Source organism: Zonotrichia albicollis, chromosome 2 (genome assembly GCF_047830755.1).
Source record: "Zonotrichia albicollis isolate bZonAlb1 chromosome 2, bZonAlb1.hap1, whole genome shotgun sequence".
NCBI classification, from domain to species: Eukaryota; Metazoa; Chordata; class Aves; order Passeriformes; family Passerellidae; genus Zonotrichia; species Zonotrichia albicollis.
In genome coordinates this window covers 103,345,942-103,364,365 of record NC_133820.1, presented here as the reverse complement: position 1 = coordinate 103,364,365, position 18,424 = coordinate 103,345,942, and the positions used below count along the sequence as shown (strand labels likewise).

Here is an 18,424-nt window from a genome sequence, read left to right as displayed (position 1 = left end):
CAGATGCAACATCCAACCCAGATCAAAATAGATGCAATCTGGTTTTTCAGAGAAATATTTATGAAAAGGCACTGACAAATACCAGAAACTTCTGTGCCTATCTGAGGCTCTGGAAGATGCACAAAAGACTGTCAGTCTGCCTAAGCCCAAGAGAGGAGCCAAATCTACCCAATCTCCATCCTTTTTGTTACTATCAAATTTTTAGAAATCTTTCATTTTTTAAAAACAAAGGAAAAGAACAAGTCTTCCCTGCTGATTTTAAACAAAACTACAAAATATACAGTTTGCTTGAATATTAAGCATCAGGTCAATAGCCTTAATATCCAGGGTTCACACAGCATGATAATTCACTTCCACAAAAGAACAACAGTTGATACCAGAAAAACTCCTAAGTAAGGTATTTGTTTACTATTTTGTTTACTATTAAACCTGCTGGCAAGAGGTTTATGGTAACACACCTTTCTACTTCTCACTAGCCTACCCAATTTTGCTGGGAACTTTCCCCCCAAGGTGGGAGGTGCACCTGGATGAAGGTTTTTCCAAATATTTATTCCACATGGGGACACTTTTCCCAACTCAACTCTGCTCATTGCTCAGCAGTGTGGAAAGAGGGACTGGGACCCACTTTTGGCTCCTTACTCTTCATCCTGCTGGTAGAGTGTTTCTGCTGCAAGCAGCCTCTCCCCAGCTCCTGGAGATGGAGAACAGATGAGATGTACCAGACAGGAGCTGTAGGAGAGGACTAGGCTAAGCAGGTGACATGAACCACAGTTCAAGACTGACTCGTGCCAGCACTTCATTTTTTTTGCAATCTCAAATTCAGGACTGTGATGACACTGGTATGTTGGTTTATCTTCTCTTGCTCCAAATTGTCAGGAGAAATGAGCATTGGAAGAACTCAGCACTGCACAGAGACCATGCCAAACTAGGAAATAACCTGCACTACTGCTTTTCCAGTCTTTCCAAATTTTATTTCAGAATATAGCAAATGTTATTGGGCAGATTCTGTCTAAGCTGAAACCTTTTTAGCCAGTTTCTCGGGAAGTCGCTTTCTGCCATCAGTAAAACTTAAAAGCCAACAAGAAAACTGAGCCAAACCCTAAGGGCTCACTAAATGCTGCCCCTGAGGGAGTGGGAGGGGAAAGATCAAGGGTACAGCTACTGCTTTAGGTAAATCCAGGCCTGCAGTATTATCAGCAGCCTCACATAAGGTCAGGCCCAAGAGCAGGTTGGGAGCAGGAGGAGGAAGGAGTTTGTTTGCTGTCTACATTTGCTGCTCGTAGCAGCTGCTCCTTCCTTTAGCAGAGGGCAGCGGGCGGCTGGGAGAGGTCTGAGGATCATGCTAGAGATCACAGCCTGCCTGCTGGACCACAGGGCAGCTCCCAGAAACTGGAACAGAACCCAGCTGATTGCTGAGGCAAGTGCAGCAGCTCCATTCAGCACTGCATGGATTCATAAATGCTAAGCAAAGCGGAACTGATATCTGCTTGCTCTCCATATGTGCAAGCATGTCAGAACTGCTCAGGAGCTGGCAAACAACTTCACATGGCATAATGTTAACCTTCCTGTTTCTCTAAAGGAAGAATAGTGCCATATGGTCAAAATCCTTAAAATTAATCTTTTTTTTTTCCTCTCAAATAGTTTGATGGGATATAATATGTAGATGTTGTACATGAAAGAGTTTCATTCCCCCAGACAAAATATGTTCTGCAGATACAGCCCCACGTATGTTACTTTAAAACCATGTACACTCATTGTTCAGCAGCAGGTGCTCCTCCCCACAATAGACTAGCTACTAAAAAGTAATAGAACAAAACATTATTAGCTGCCCTAGCCCTTTGTGCTGTTAAGTCTGAATACTGTGCTCTTACATTCCCACAGGAAGTCCTGCCACAAAGCAGGATCTGGTCAATAGCTGCTCTTTCCCTTTACCACAAACATTATTTACCATTGCTGATGCATGGTTCAGTTGTCTCAAATAATTTTGTCAGTAGGCATTTAGCCTTGAGATTCTCCCCACCCTATCAAAATAGACATGTCATCTCTCTTCAAAACAACTAGAAGATAGAAGGTTAAGTGGGTAGCACCCATTTATTTCCTGTTTATGGTTAAAAGCTGATACCTAACCTGGAAGCAGCTTCTTCTTTTTACCATTTGCATTTACCCATGCTTACAGTAGGTTGTACAAAATGCGTCAGCGACTCATTTTTATGCTAGAAGTGTTTAAGTACCTACACAAAGACAGAAAATATCACTGTTGGACAGTGGGCATGCAATGCTCTTAATTGTTCATCGGATAATGTAATTCTATCAATTACTGGAGTGAAACTGCTCTGCACAGTTGCTCCTAAAGATATTATATCTTGTATCTTCAAATGTATATTCTTAATTAACAATTAGCAACAGAGCCATCACAGTTCAACACAACTTGGTCCACATATACAAAGAGCATTGAGCAAGCAGACATGGGACAGTCCTTGGAAATTTCAACAAAGTGAATAAAAATAACAAAGTAACATTTCCAGCTTCCTCCACAGAATGGGATAAACTGTACTCAGTCTTGTGTGATGGAGAAGATGAGCTAATTAAAAAATTTGTGGTAAAACCTTGGCTCTGATGAACTCATGGCAAAACTCCCACTCCCAGAAGGCCAAGATTTCATTCACAAAGCCTGACACTTGGGATACAGATTCTGCATTCAACAGGAAGATGAAGAAGAAAAAGGAAACATTTTTTTGAGAACCACACCATGCCTTAGCTAGGTTGTTCTAGTTAATACACAGGCTGCATTTCAGAGCCAGTAGTTATGTCAAGCAAGACAACAGGATTTTAGGTGTACTTCTCCAAACATACCCATAAAAAATGTTTACACTAATGAAGAACAGTACACTACATGACACAGTCCATTCTCAAGAACAGGCATGTTTAATCAACAATAGTCAAAGGCCTGCACAGACAAAATGCTAAAGTGGTGAAAGGAAGAGGAAAAGCTTTTGGTGTCTGAAGAAAGTACTTAACATCAGTTAATCTTTGGCACAAAGCTTTGAGTACAGAAGGTTAAAATGTGAGACAATTTGCTTCCTCAGTGTTGGTTATCTGCCCTTTACATGCCTTTTATTTTTATTAAGTTGATAGCCAAATAGATATCTCAGACACATCAAAGTTCTTATGAGAAGGAAGGGGAAATGAGCAATTATCAAGTTTTTGTCAGACTTTTTTTGCCCCAACAATGACTTTACATAAGACCTTGATCATAAATGGCTTTGGAAAAGCATTCTATCATTTAGAACTGAGAACTCAGCTGTAAGAGGACATGACTATTACACATTTGTCAATGGAATGGAGGAAGTAACTCAAAGCACACTTGAAAAGGGGAACTTTTAAAACAAGAGCTTGCACAGGAAAACATGTCAGAATAATCTCTCTTTGCACATGCCCCCATTTAGGCATATACTGACAACATGGTTTGGAGTATGTTGGTGTATATAGATATTAATCAGAATATCTCTGGATCCTTAACCACTTCATTGATTACATGTACACAAAGGATGTTTAGGTGGCAAAGCTCAAACTTCACAAAATAAACTTGAACTGTGAACTTCATGTGAAAAAATATTAAGGGGAAAACTACTCAAAACCATGAAAGGCCTTTTAAAGACTGCATGTGCACTTGGGCTTAAGTTCCACTGAGAACACATGGACCACTGAGAGCATCTGTCATCTACAGCCCTAGGCAAATATCTGAATCAGTTACTGTTGGGTAAACTTCCTTCTGTGAAGAAAAGGAAAACATTCATGGGTCAAAAAAGAGGTACACGCAACAGCATGGCTATTTTTACTTCCAGACCTCAAAAAGTATGACACTGAGAATACAGCAGGTCCTGAAAGACAAATGACTAACAGAAAAGAAACACGTCCCACGTAAAGTGTCCAACATCATGCTCCTCCTGGCCTCAAGCAGCTTACAATGTTGTACCTGCTGCTGCTAGCCCCTCCCCTCCAGCTGAAGCTGCCTGATTGCTCATAATCTATTTCAATGCAAAAATTAAACTATTTTCAGCAATGGCTCAATTCCTGTTCTACTTCTCACTAAAATTCTTGGGCTCATGTACTGTCAGACACTGGGCATTTCACTCTGGGCACAGTACTGAGGAGGAGGCAGGCTCCATCAGAATGTGGGAACTTAAAATTCCTTCAGCTAAATGCACACAAGCCCACCTGGTTATAGCTTTCTACCTCCAGAACAAGTTTCTCAGTCTGGAAAGTTAAGCCATAAATTAAACATTAATGGCTGCTGTCAACTTCTATTCTGTATACTCTATATAAGAAAGCTTCCTGATCACATTTAGCATTTTACTCTATATTTAAAAAGGAAATACTCAGACATCATGTAATTTCATATTTGTATGCCCAACACAAATACAAGCTGAAGTTTCATCATTTGTTCTTCACAGAGCAGCTCAAACTTAACCACCTAGAGCACAACTGCTGTTTCATCACCTAGCTCTATCTCAACAGCATCCAGGCTATCCTGGATGGTAGTTCTGACAGGACTAGAGCAGACCATGCACTGTGTTATCCTCAAAGTAGTGAGAGCAAAACCAGCCAGTGAAATGTGAGGGCACTGATGCAGCAACAGAGGAAAAGCCTGTGAACTTCAAGGTGCAGCTACAGCCCACTGCTGACTGACACAGCACTGTTTGCCACTGACTCAGGCAAGGGGAAGTTGAGATGCACCTGATGGTGCTGATTATCTCAGTGGGTGGGTTTGCTAGATAAAGAGTGAACCAAACCCACAAAAGGCATTGGGTGGGCTGTACTGCCTGCTCTGCATCTGTGGGCTGAGCAGCTGCACAGTCCCACCAGTACTGCTCCCTGTGAGACTGAACACAAGGTGCTGGTGAGATCACAGGCTCAGCAGCACTCAGCACAGACACACAATGCCCTCATTTTTTCTTCAACTTCAGCAATCATGCCAGACTCCTTTAATTGCTGTCAAGCGATAAATGGAGGTGGCATTAAAGCATCTGACAGTAATACTCATATCTGTGTAGTCTGACAATTAATGCAGTCCTGCTGTCAGTAACATCCTTATCTGCAATAAAATTTATGAAGCCATAATCTCACTCCTGAACATACAAAGCACCTTTATAAGACAGTAAGAATTGGCAATGTTGTAAAACCATAAAACTAGATTCAAAGTCTCAAGCTAAACACCTTGGAAACAATCTGTGATGAAGTTATACAACACTTAACACTTACATACTGATTTTTTAAAGTATACAAGAACTCATACAAATGAGGTACCAACCATGCTGAACAAAATTTTAAATTTCTCTCATTAAACTTCAGATAGCTCAATATATCAGTTCTTACATCACAAACGTTACTATCTATAATTTCAAATCAGTCTTTCTGTTCTCAAAAATGAGGTACCATGTCCTAAAAGTGGGCCACAAGGAACAAAGCATCCAATATCACTAATTTTTGAACAATCCATTGTTTTTAATGTGGCTTTTAGTTTCTGACTGTGCTGGCTGCTCTGCTTAAAACCTGGGTATTTTTAGACTTCACAAATGGTAAAGCTAAGTCTCTCATAGGTTTATTATTCTTACCCAGTTTCTTTCATATCATGGCCTAATGTATTAGAAATAATTAGAAACCTGGTCTCTTCTTTCTTTTTTAATTTCTCAGCCTGACTGCATAACCCCAAGCAAGTCACATTCTTTCTGACATTTACTCTCACTGTATTCAAAGTGTGGGAGTGACAATAGCTTACCTCAATAGAGTGCTGTGATGCATAGCTAAATAGCCATGAAGTGATCTACAACATGGAAAAATAGTACAACAGCCCCTGGCTGACAAAAGCAGAAAAAGCAGGAGTTTCCTGGCCTACAGCTCAATGTTTAATCCACTAGATTGTATTGGAAAAGCTGCTAGAATGATAAAACTGATAGCTGCCACATTAAGACTGCCTTTGTACTAGTATTTGCATGATTCACTGCAAATGTTAACTATTAAAATTTTCTTAAACTATTTCTTTAAAGTTGGAGGAAAACTGAATAACATTGTAAAAATACTCATCATTAATACAAGGATTTTATTTTTCCTTACAAATCATGAAGTGCTTAGGACAACTGAGATACTGCAAATGTAAAAGATACAAACAAAAACAATTCATTTGGCTATCTTCACTTGCATAAGAATTCATACAAAATATTTACAAATCTGCTCCCATTATTATGGAAAACCAAGCCCTCTTGCAGCCTCAACATAAAGACCAAGGAACTTTTAAATAAATGGAAACAATTAGAGTATCATGTAAATCATATTTACACTATGTGTAATAAAGGCTTATTGTGGAGCCCAGAAACAGCTTTCAAGAGTTGGGCTCTAGTGAGGATGCAAACAGAAGTGATAAACTGCACAATTATGAACAGAGAACATGCTTCCAGCAAATCCTGTGCTCCTCATCACTCAAAGCAAGAGCTGTCTGCACCTTACATTAGCACTGCTGCCCTAGAAAGGACCCTGGTCTAAAAAGCTTCCACAAATTCACTCTGTATAAATATTGTAACAAAACAAACAATGCAGAAGCTTATCTAAATATTGGCTTTCTTCAACTGATAAATTACAAAGGGAAAGTTTTCATATCATACAGGAAATAAACACTTAATCTATTGTTCCAAAGGCACTGTCATAAGAGGCTTTGGGGTAAGAAGACAGGGACACACCAGGGTAAACAGAATAGATCTCATAGTTAAAAGCCTGTTAAAAAGCCTTTCCATCACCAGTGACACTGAAATGTGGCATTAGAGAGGATCAATATTTTACAAGAGAACGTCACAGGCTGAAGAGGCTGTCCTGAGGCTTTCTTTGTATCACAGGCACAACAGGGTATTATTTGTCTCTCCAAACAAAAAGAAAACCTAATCTTGCATGCATTTTCACATATGCTTCACCATACATGACTACACTTTATGTTGGAATGTGTGTGCATTTTAAGTGTCATTTTCCAACCTGCACACACACCGAAAAGCCAAGGCACTGTGTCCAACCCTACCATACAGAAGTATCTAAGAGGCATTTCCCCTTGCATTCATCTGAGACTTTTGCACAGGCCAGATATTCATGTCTCCTCCTAAACAAGTATTGTGGTTCAAAAGTGATATGTATACTTACAGGAGGAAAAAAAAAAAGTAACTGGCACAGTATTTTGCTATATAATTTGATTGTTTGCTTTGTTATAATGATTGTTTTCACAAGACCTAATGTCATAACAGAAAATAGAATCTGCTTCAAAAGAAGAAAAGTACAGAGAGAGGAGTCACACTGTGTAGAAAAATTTGCAAAGTACCAAAACCTAAATGTGATTTAGGGCTGAAGTAATACAATAATCAGCATTCCCACTGTATGGAAGAGGGCCTGGAGATCTGGCAAGGAATGTTTTTAACACTTAAGATGTACTTATTGCCGTTCCTGTGGCAACCTGCCAACATAATTATTTTAAGCAGTACCTGCAGATACTATTTTCAAGATGGCTCCACTCCCTGAGGAATCAACTGCTATTTATAGGCCTGAAGTTATTTGATACTTGAGATAAACACACCCTCCCTGTATCAGACCTGATGGTTCACATTGTTTTCATTGATTCTGTATGCAGAATCCTGACCCCCAGTGATTTATGCACACTTTTAATCCACCCTACACTCATCACCAAAACTCAAACCATACTAATGGGCAATGCTTCCTTTTTGTAGGGAAGCAACGTATCTGCCCCAGAGCCATGACACCCATGAAACTGCCATGGCCTTGTTACAAATACTCTTTGCCAAGATATGTTTTTAACCATCTCACCTGTACTTCTGAATCAGCATCAACATGCTGGAGTTGAAACCAGGTGTCTCTGTTATGATACTTCTGCAGATCTTCTTTCTGTATAGCAACCTTTCCTGAAATAAAACAAACCAGAAACAGAGTTTAAGACATACTGTAGCTCCACCAAGATATATTTCCATCAAAGCCAAGTTGCAAAACAATGATTTAGGGCCTGTCTTATTCAAGAAAGGCTTTAGAGAAAGGGAAGATTTTCTTGGGGAATATTTCTTTACACAATACATAATAATGAGCACAATATTGATGGATCATACAATTCTGACAAGCATCTTTTTCCACTCCATTTTGTGAATGACTTGAAAATTCCTAAAGTCCTACACACCTAACAGAGTGAAGCACTGGACATTATGGACAAGCTTGAAAATATGCTTATAACAAAAACGTCATTATTAATTCTCTAACATGTAATTAAACTTGCGGGAAGAAAAGCTTGGAAAACACTGCAGAGATTTTTTTGTGGCTGATGTCTGTAACAGTCCCAAATTAACAGTGCCCGGCATATGCTACTGCCAACAATATTTTAGGATGAGGCATTTCAAAGTATAGTTTTGTAGGAAAAGGAAAACAACTAGAAATGTCAAATCACAGCATATTCCCACATCTGCATTTTGGGGCCCTGTCAACCTCTCTCTCTCACTCAAATCTTTCAGACTTGGCATTACACAAGCCAGAGCCACCCAAGGGCTATCCCTGACTCTAGAGAAAAGCCAGGGTGGAAAACCACACCAAAACACTGAAGAATTTTAACTCTTACATTTTTATACCCCTCTTGCCACTACCAAATTATCTGTTTTGGTAGGTACAGTAGCAGCACTCAGCTCCAGGCTGTGAACTAAGAGCATGCATGACTGCAAAGGGTCAATGCAGAAATTGCTGTCCTGCCCAATCTCTCTCAGGCAGAAAGTAAAGCACTCTCTGAGGAGCACTGAAACTTTTTCCAAGCCTCCTTCTTTGTATACACAAAGCTGAGTGTGGCATGCCTGAGGAGCACGTGATGCTCAGCAAGCTGCTTTGGGCTGGGTGGCTCCCCAGGCACTGAGCAGAGCAGCATGTTTGAGGGGAAAGAATCCAGGGCAGTCAGAGACACTGACAGGGCTCCAGGAAGCTGGGGTTTGGCTATGTGGTTGGGTAGATTTCTGCTGCTAAAGTGAGTTGCTCACATACAGTTTGCATACTGCTTTGTCATAAAAACCCAGACTTTCTTTAACCAAATGTTGTTAGATAAAATTCACCAATGGATATATTTTTCTGGGGAAAAGAGAATCAAGGCGACCTAAATTCATGCAGTTTGGCCCGATGTCAGTAATACATTACCCCAGCAAATGTTAACAGAACACATTTACAAAGAAAAAAAAAAAGCAAGAACACATGATCAAAGACTACAAAGGTGGCAAACAAAAAGCACTTCCCTTCAGAAATCTAAAAGCTTAGAGAAGTCCTAGCAGCAAGCTATTACACACCAGCATTCCTTCAATTTCTGGCCTTTTCCTTTAGTTGGATGGCTTCACCCAGCCCTCCTGTTTGCTGGGCTATGCCCCATACCATGCTGCAGCTGCATTGTTCTGTCACCTCAGGCTGTTTCTGATGACAGTCTCCAGATTTCCAGTCCCAGTTTCTGAACTACCTGCCATTCTTCCACAACTGCCCTGCATGGTATCTGGCAGGGTTTCTGCTCTAGTTTCCCTTTCAGAACTTCTCACCCATTATTTCTAAGTCTTGTTCACTCTGTCCTCAGCACCATCCTCTCACTGCTTGGCCTGTGGAGATTATCAGATCCATCTCCTGTCAAGCATTTAACTAGAGATTAACAAGGGAGACTCTTTACTGGATATGCAGAGCAAGCCACTTGAAACTTCTTAGAAAAGCAATAATTAAATTACACAAACCTACAAAATAATATGGCAGGAAGGGTAAATAAGACATCTGCACTATGCTGAACAGAAAACACAGCGTTATTCTGCTGAGAATCCATGGCATGATGACTGTGTTTTTTCAAAGCTTCTACTTTTATTCTCCAACCACAGTGGTTTGTGGGGAACCTAGTTTCTCTAAAACACTTGGAGAGGAATACATTGAAATGCATGACCTTCCACTAACTGCTCTGGACCTCATTTGAAATTGTTTACTTTCACTGGCTGCTATCCTCACTCTACCCTTTAATCTCCTGCAGAAATCCTCCACTCAACTGCAGGTTGCACACACTCTGCAAACACTGTCACCTGCCATCATCCCATTCACAGCCACCTCCCTGGAAGGAGTGCCCTCCAGAAAACCCAAGGATTCTTTTCCAATATCTGCGTCTGCACGTGGCATAAATGGGGTGATCACTGCCCCCTTTTTCAGCAGGGAGTTCCACTGCTCTCTGCATCAAGGATGGCAGGGTAACCCAGCTGGGTCTGGCCACAAAGTCAGTACATGATCATGATTGCAGCACCAAGTGTTCACAGGCAATGGCACGTGCCTCCAGCTCTGAGGGAGTTAACATGGTGATACAACTGTTTTGATTAGGAAACTGTTTGAACAGCACTGTTTGCTCTGCACACAAGCAAGTTTTATTAATGACTGAAACTTACTGACTGGGCTGGCTATTATCCAGGGGTTTTCACTGCATACCAAATGATCCACAAAGAACTAAAATCTACTAGGGAAAAAGAAGAGGGTGGCAGTAAAAAGAGGGCCTACAGTTTGGCCAGTCTAAACATATACAAAGATAAAATACTGATAAGGCAGAATGTTTAATCTGCCCTGTTAAACAGTTCTCTGCATACACACAGAGGAGCTTCCCTCTCAATTTGTTAATAATTCTTCACCTGCACCAGCCATGTGCATATGCTCATCCAGCTCACATTCCTCCTCATCACCAAAACACAGTGCAGGTGCTGAGCACGGTCATGTTTCTGTCCTGGTCTACACAGTCACTGCTCTTCCACTGGCTGACCTACATCTGACCTGGCTCAAACAACTTCCACAGCACCAGAACTAGGCTAAATCCAGGCCAATAATCACAAGCTGTTGGCACCTGTCATTTGACCTGACACTACACGATAAGAACCTGTAATTCTCCCTGAAGATAAACCCCACACGAGAGGTCAGAAGGATTTACCACCACTCATTTAGGGGATGTTTTCCTCCCTGTGGTTCTTCAGCATGCTCTCAAACTCGAGCCCATTGTCTCACACTCTTTCTCAAGACTTGGGTGGCTTCCAGACAGCACCAAGAAACTCTAAATCTTGCACCTGAGGCACCCAGCCACTCCTGCTGGTTTCCTCAGAGTGGCCCCAGGCTGCAGAGTCTGCATCTGATTCAGCTTTTAGACACTGCATGGGAAGAGGCAGGAAACAGCCAAGCTTGTTGAACAATGTAAGGTGTAATTTCAAAACTTAGTATAAGTTACACTTTTAGAAGTTAGGTTCTCAGCAAAAACCAGCAAAGATGAAATAAAAATATTCTTCTCATCTGAACTAATTTCTTTCTGAAGCCTGATGCTCACCAGAGCCTCAGACTGGGGGAGGGTAGGAAAGCCTCACACACTGCTGTGTGTTTTCCATCCATATGGCAACATTTTCCTTATGACCATCCCCCTCCTCACTTCAGACTGAACAGATCTTCACTGCAACATTTAAATCCTAAACTCTGTGTTCAAAACAAAGGTGCAACATGCCACAACTGAGCTCTGCCCTCTATGAACCTCTCTTTAGAGAGAAAAAAAAATAAAGTTACTGCCTAGGCCCTGGATGGTTTTAAAGCTGCAAATTCCACTTTATAATCCCTGGTACCAACTGATTTAAGAGCGTCCTACGTTCTCCATCCATGTACCCCCACCCTCTCAAGCAGGGCATACTGAAAACTATTGAGGAAATCAAGCTAATCTAAAAAAAAACTCAAAAAATGAAAATAAACATTCTGTGCAAGGAGAAGAGAATAAGAAATAAGTTTCATGGGCCACATGTGGGTGGTGTTGGCATTTTTAACACAAAGGTCATTTCAACTGACCTGTTTTAGAGCTTCCTCATTCAAGAGTCACATTAACATAGCTAGAAGACAGAAGACAGCAGGAAATCTGTAATTTGGGCACAGAGGCAGAGATTTTGAACAGAGAAAGGTAGGAATTTCTGGCTATACCACCTGGAAAAGTGCTTGTGGAAGCACCACACCCTCAGTGCCCATCCCTCACTGGTTACAAACATTTTTCCAAAACAAGTCAATGCAGCCTATTAACCTGCCCCTGAACATGCCTAGGCTTGTTAATTCAGGGTCAACATCTCCATACAAACACTGACAGAAATGATAATTTGGCTCAGGCATTCTCCACCCATACACAACCACCTTCTGTCTGCAGTACCTGTTGGTGACAAAAGCATTAGGCATTGGTTGAAGGATTACATCCCACCTGTTAAGAGTGATTTTCTAGACTGCAGATGAGATATGCGAATATTTCTGTCAGATGCTAGACTAGTAGAAGATTCCTTTACTGAAAAAGTAGCACAGCAGCAACAGGAAAGGAGCTTGTCATTTTAAAAGGGCACAAGGCTCTACCTGAAACATGATCCAACACATTTGGATCCAAGTTATTTTACAGAAGTCTAAAATCAGAGCATTTCAGGAGCTCTTGTGCCTTCTCTTTAGGTTATCTTTATCTTGGAATACCTACATAGTGAAAACAACAGAATTTTACACACTGTTGCCAGGTGAGCTGATATTATATAATATCCTTCATTAACAATGACTGCAGTACAGGTAATTTACAGCAAGGTCTGAGTCACACATTAAAAGGCCCCAAAAGCCTAATTAACTGAGTCTTCTCACAGCTCTGAACAGAGACTTTGTCTCCTTCCTATGTAATGCAATAAGTGAGCCTCAAAGCTACTTCAGAAGTTGCTTCATGTTAGTATGTTAGGTACACAGACACACTGTATCACTGTATTGATTTAATATAACTGTTATAAAGGTGCACAAAGAAAGGAGCTTTCAATGGTAGGAAAGACTAGGGACAAATCAGAACCAATTTTAATCAACACTTTAGGCTGTGAGAGTCTAATTATCTTGAAACAAAAAGCATCACTGCTATTTCAGCCTACCTAGATGGTTACAATTATCTGCAAGAAAGGTTATTTGTCTTTAAATGAAAGAACAGAAACCTTTCCTGCCTTTTTCAAGAACACCACAAATTCACTCACCTCTCCCATAACACACAAAAAGATCAAAATAAGCAAACTCCCTATTTCAGAATTACAAAGATAAGGATGAGAATTATGGGCAACATAAGGCTTCAGAGCCTTAGAAGCAGCAGAATTGTTCCCTCCTGGCTCCTGTGCAGTGCACCATGAAGCACAAGCACTATTAAACCATCTGCTACAATGGATAAGAATTTAGTGGCAATAATAGCAGAACACTTCCAGCACAGCATTAGCGCATCCATAGAGAGTACTGAGGTATGTGATATTCATGACCTCAATTTCATTTGTTTGGGTTTTTTAAACTAGTCCAAATATACTAAGAATATCACTTATTAAATCAATTTTTCCCCTTTGTGGGATTTATCTTGGATAATAAGGCAGAGAAAAGTAGGCTGTGGACAAAACACAGCTTCCATCCTTTAAAGTTGCAAGCTGCAGCCATTGCATGAACTTCCATCAGGGTTCTTTTGCTGGTCACAATGCAAGAGATCTCACCTGGCTTCCATCTGAATTTCTGCTCTCCCTCCTTGCTAAAAACAGCAAAACCCACACACAAAAAGAACCAATCCTCAACCACACCTCTGCTATCAACTCTGCCAGCAGCTCCCTGGGCCCTTAAAATGGCCCTACATTTGAGCCACTGGCTGTAGCCTGTGGCTGGTGGCAGTGGGAGAGCAGTCCTGAACTCGACCTGCATTCACTGCTGTCTGCCTTCCAGCAGGCACCAAAACCCTGAGCACGCTGCCTGCACTGGACAGCCACCTCATCCATCCCCTCATTCTACATACAAACAACATCAAAACTTGTCCTCGTGTCAGGAGGAGGTCAGGAGGGCTGCATGAAAAGACAGCCGAGGTTCTAGCACATTATGCTCAGTAGTTTTGTTTAGATCTGTATTTCCAGGATGAAGAAGAAAAAATACCAGTTTTTGAAAGCTCAACTTTTTTTTCCCTGCTCTTGAGACCACCCATCAGGTTAAAAGATATTGTGAGTGCCAACTTTTTCTATGCAGAGTCTATTTACTTTAGCCTTTCTGTGTAGCTGCAGAGGACCTTTCCAGGATAATTCTAGCTTATATCTTTTTGAGACTTGCTATGGAAGAGTCATCTGTTTCCTTTATTTCATTAGCAGTTATATTTATATATCATGCTGAGCAGAGATGTTACTCCCACATCATCCACCAGTACATTATGGAAGCAGCAAACCACTGCCTAAGCCATGCTCAGGCTGGAAGAAACCAAGGAACACTATTTTCTACTGAAATTTTGACCTCTGCTTCATGCTTTATTGGAGGATCTTACCTGCACTTAACTAGCAAGAAGCACAGTTCATCAGGGATGATTTTTTCAAATTTTTTCTTTTAAATCAGTAAAATACTGAAATAAAAAGGTGATGCTTCAGCTACATTTGGTAACACTTACCTAATAACAGGAGATGGTTTGCTTGGATGTTTGGTAATAAATTACTCTACAAACATACCTCCTCAGCTTTGGAAGTAACCATTAACAAAGGCACAGGTAATTCAAACATTCAAGCCTCAAACAACTTTCAATTCCAAGGTATTTTCATTTTGTGTCTCCAAGAGTTAGGAGTTGGTTTTATCTACTTTAGTCCACATTAGCCAAATTTAACTCCTTCTGTAGGCAAATTTGTTTTAGTGCTTTACATTGCTTCTCCTCATCCAGCATTAAGCAGGAAAAGAGTTACAACCTAATACGATAGAATAGCCACAAGAGTCTCAATTTGTCATACAACACACCTAACAACCTGTATGAAGGTGACTTAGAGCAGCTAAGTTATTGTAAATGTAATTAACAGAACCACATACTAGTCTTCTCCCACTGGCTTTGTACTCCTTCACTGAAAAGCTTTAACATTCCACATCTGTGCTTTATTCAGCACCATTCCATCCCCAGCAGCACAGCAGCATTTTGTTCTATTCAGTTCCTGCTCAGCACAGCTGTTGGCAAGTCAGCTTCATGTATCTCTCACCAAAACAAATGAAGTGCTGAGCTGAGAAAAATCAAAATCACTTAAGTAGAGGATAAATGCTTGTATACTTGTCACCTGAAGGACAGATGATATCAACCAATCTCTCAGCCAAGTGTTAAGTGATTTGGTGTGGCATATTTCCTGTTTTTAATCTGATCTGTATATTTAAGGTCACAGCCTGACAGCCTGAGCTATTCATTACACACCTACAAATACCAGCTCAGGGCATATCACAAACATGGTTTTCCTCACTAAATGTAGCTCAGTTACTCAGGTGTGAGAAACCCAGTTTATTGTTATTGCAGACACAGCATGTCTTATTCAACATCTCTAAAAGGCTGAAAAATATCAAAACAATCATTAAAGAACATTTGCCTGATATAGCAGCACTACTATCCTGATATTCCTTCTGCTGCATCTAGCCAGAGACATCTTTTTTTTCCATTATTACTGGAGGGGCACCAACTGAGTTTTTCAAGTTAGCCCCATCTCCTCTGTGTTTTTCTCATTCTAACAACCAGAAGGAAATAGGTGATCTACACATTATAGACACATATTCCAGCAAATTGTCTTACTACTACTGCTTGATCATTCAGAAAAAAACAAATGCGATTTTAAAATGCTTTCATATTTCCTACTCAAAGCATCTCAACACACTATATAAGTCAGTACATAAACTCTATCCAGTAACAGTCAATATCACTTAAACAACGACTTAAAACTAGTTTACTTTCACAGTAACTATTTGCTATTTTATCTTAAAAAAGAGAAAAATAATATTTCAGATCCACTGAACTCTGAATTTTCTTCATTATATTTGCATTTCAACCAGCATTCAATATTCTTCCAAGACACAATGGTTCAAAAGTTGTGTCTGTTAAGCTAACAAAATCCCAGATGACTTAGCAATTATGATTAAGAAAATGCAAATGTAATAAGCAAACATGCAGACTCAAAAGATATCTTTATCTGCACAATCCTCCCATCCTGTATGCCAAAATACTACAGCATGTTCCAAAACATATCTGCTACACGTTTCAGTTTGAGTTTGTTTGGCTCTTCTCAGAAGTTTGTGTCAGAGGTTTCAGGGGGTTCTTGTTTTTCATATTCTCTCTCCCACATCTTCCGTTTTTGGTAGCTTAACCATTCTCATCTGTCACACACTGAGATGCATTTCTGTAGTTACACAAATTTACCAGCACAAACTTATACTTCACATTTCAATAAATAAAAGCATGCCTGAGCTCCAGTAACCCTGGAAGTCAGTACTGTAACACCAAGTCCGCATTGTAATACCAAGTCAGTACTGTAACTGGAAACATTGAACAGTGAACCAAAAGGAATTCTGCTAACCAAACATCTACAAAAAGTGGCTACTTGCTGAATTCTCACCATTTTGACCCATTTGCACTCATTCTCTGTCTCAAAATCCCCTCAAAACCAGCAAAATAACAGTGCAAGTGATGTAAAGAGGTAAATTCACAAGCTCAGTAACATATGGACTTTAAATCAGTCTCTCCTTGATGGAAGACACTACCCCCCAACTCCCTCCTCTGAAAAAGTTCATTGCTGGATGAGCATAAGTAACTATGTTTTCTTCAGCAGAAATCTCTCATGATAACAGAATGTTACAAGGGATCTTTGGAATGCAAACTAAGGGCCCCTGACTAAAGAATTTGGTGGTTCAGTGGAAAAGAGCTCATTTTAGCTCTACTCTGATCACCCCTTTCAGTACAGACATCTTCCAAACCTTCCTTGCACAAGCCTCTTCAAGGAAAGTTTTAAAACTGAACTGAAGATACAGATTCAATAACTGTTGCTTTTAAACGTTACAGACTTTTACAAATTGAAGAGTTCCTTTGTGTGGAGGGATAGAATGTAAGAGAATAGTGCAGAAGGTAATCTCACACCTGAGGAGTTGCAGCTGTACCAATCACCAAAGATTAGGAACCGCCTGCCCTTAATAGGCCACAGCTGTGTCCAATAAGAAGACGAGTGCTACAAAAGAGTGGGTTAGGTGAGTGAGGAGAGAGATGGAGTTTGTTGGTTGTACTGTGAAGGAGTCCGTGCTGTGAGGAGCTGACCATGAGAAATCACCGAGAAGGTATGGGACCCTTGCAATAAGATGACAACATCCTTGTTCAAAAAAAACTCCACTGTTGAGCTTTGCAGCTGCTCACTCCCATAGTGAAAACAGCCACAAGCAGGTACTCCAGAGCACTGTTCTCTTCCCAGAAAAATTTCCTACGACAAGCAGAACTTAGAGAGTAGTATCAAACTGACAGCAATTCTGGATTTTTTCTTCCCTTCTCTCTGTTGCTATTTATCACACTTCCATATCTTTGAAATGGTTTTCAAAACATGTCTCAATAAGAAGTAAGGGAAACAGAAGGAGGAGGAGAGGAAAAATACTACAATACATAATGCGCACTGTGTAAAATCTCAGTGTAGGCAGGAACACCAGAGTTTTGACTTCTAGTGCTACATCAACACTGACACCAAGTTCTGTGGTTTGGTTGACATCCAGAGGGCCTTGGACAAGCTGTAGAGGTGGGACAATAGGAGCTTCATGAAGTTTAATGATGTCAAGTACGAGGTCCTGCACATGGGTCAGGGCAATGAGAAGTTCAAACACAGGCTGGGTGGAGAATGGATTCAGAGCAGCCCTGAAGAGAAGGACTTGGCAGTGCTGGTGGACAAGAAGCTCAATGATCCAGCATTGTGCACCTCAAATTTCCAAGGCAAGTGTACCATCCTGGGGCTGCAACAAAAGCAGGGTGACCAGCAGGTGTAGGGAGGTGATTCTGACCCTCTAGGTCTGCTCTTGTGAGACCCCAGCTGGTGTACTTTGTCCAGGTCTGGGGCCCCCCAACACAAGAAGGATGTGGACCTGCTGGAATGAGTCCAGAGGAGGGTCACTACATTGATCAGAGGGCAGGAGCACCTCTCCTGTGAAGACAGGCTGTTCAGCCTGGAGAAGAAATGGCTCCAAGGACATTTTCCAGCAGCCTCTCAGTGCCTGAAGTGGGCCAACAAGAAGGCTGGGAGGGACTTTTTGTAGGGCATACAGTGATAGGACAAGGGGGAATGGCCTTAAATGAAGAGTAGCTTTAGAACAGACATCAGGAACAAATTATTTTCTGTGAGGATGGTGAGGCACTGGAATAGGTTGCCCAGAGAAGCTGTGGATGTCCCTTCCCTGGAAATGTTCAATGCCAAGCTGGATGAAACTATGAGCAACCTGGTCTAGTGGAAGGTGTCCACTTCACCATGCTTCAACCAAGGTGTTGAAACTAAATGGCCTTTAAAGTCCCTTCCAACCCAGCTCCTTCTATGATCCTAAGACCAATCTAGTAGCA

At 40.9% G+C, this 18,424-nt stretch overlaps 1 protein-coding gene across 2 annotated transcripts in view; it reads right to left on the bottom strand.

Moving 5' to 3' along the window:
* The window catches only part of RASA3 (RAS p21 protein activator 3), a 131,743-nt gene that overhangs the window by 59,167 nt on the left and 54,152 nt on the right, over nucleotides 1-18,424 (bottom strand). For both annotated transcript variants that reach the window (XM_074535908.1, XM_005487990.4), the window contains exon 4: nucleotides 7,858-7,952. In XM_074535908.1, the coding sequence (XP_074392009.1) occupies nucleotides 7,858-7,952 (95 nt within the window). The remainder of the gene's footprint in view (nucleotides 1-7,857; nucleotides 7,953-18,424) is intronic.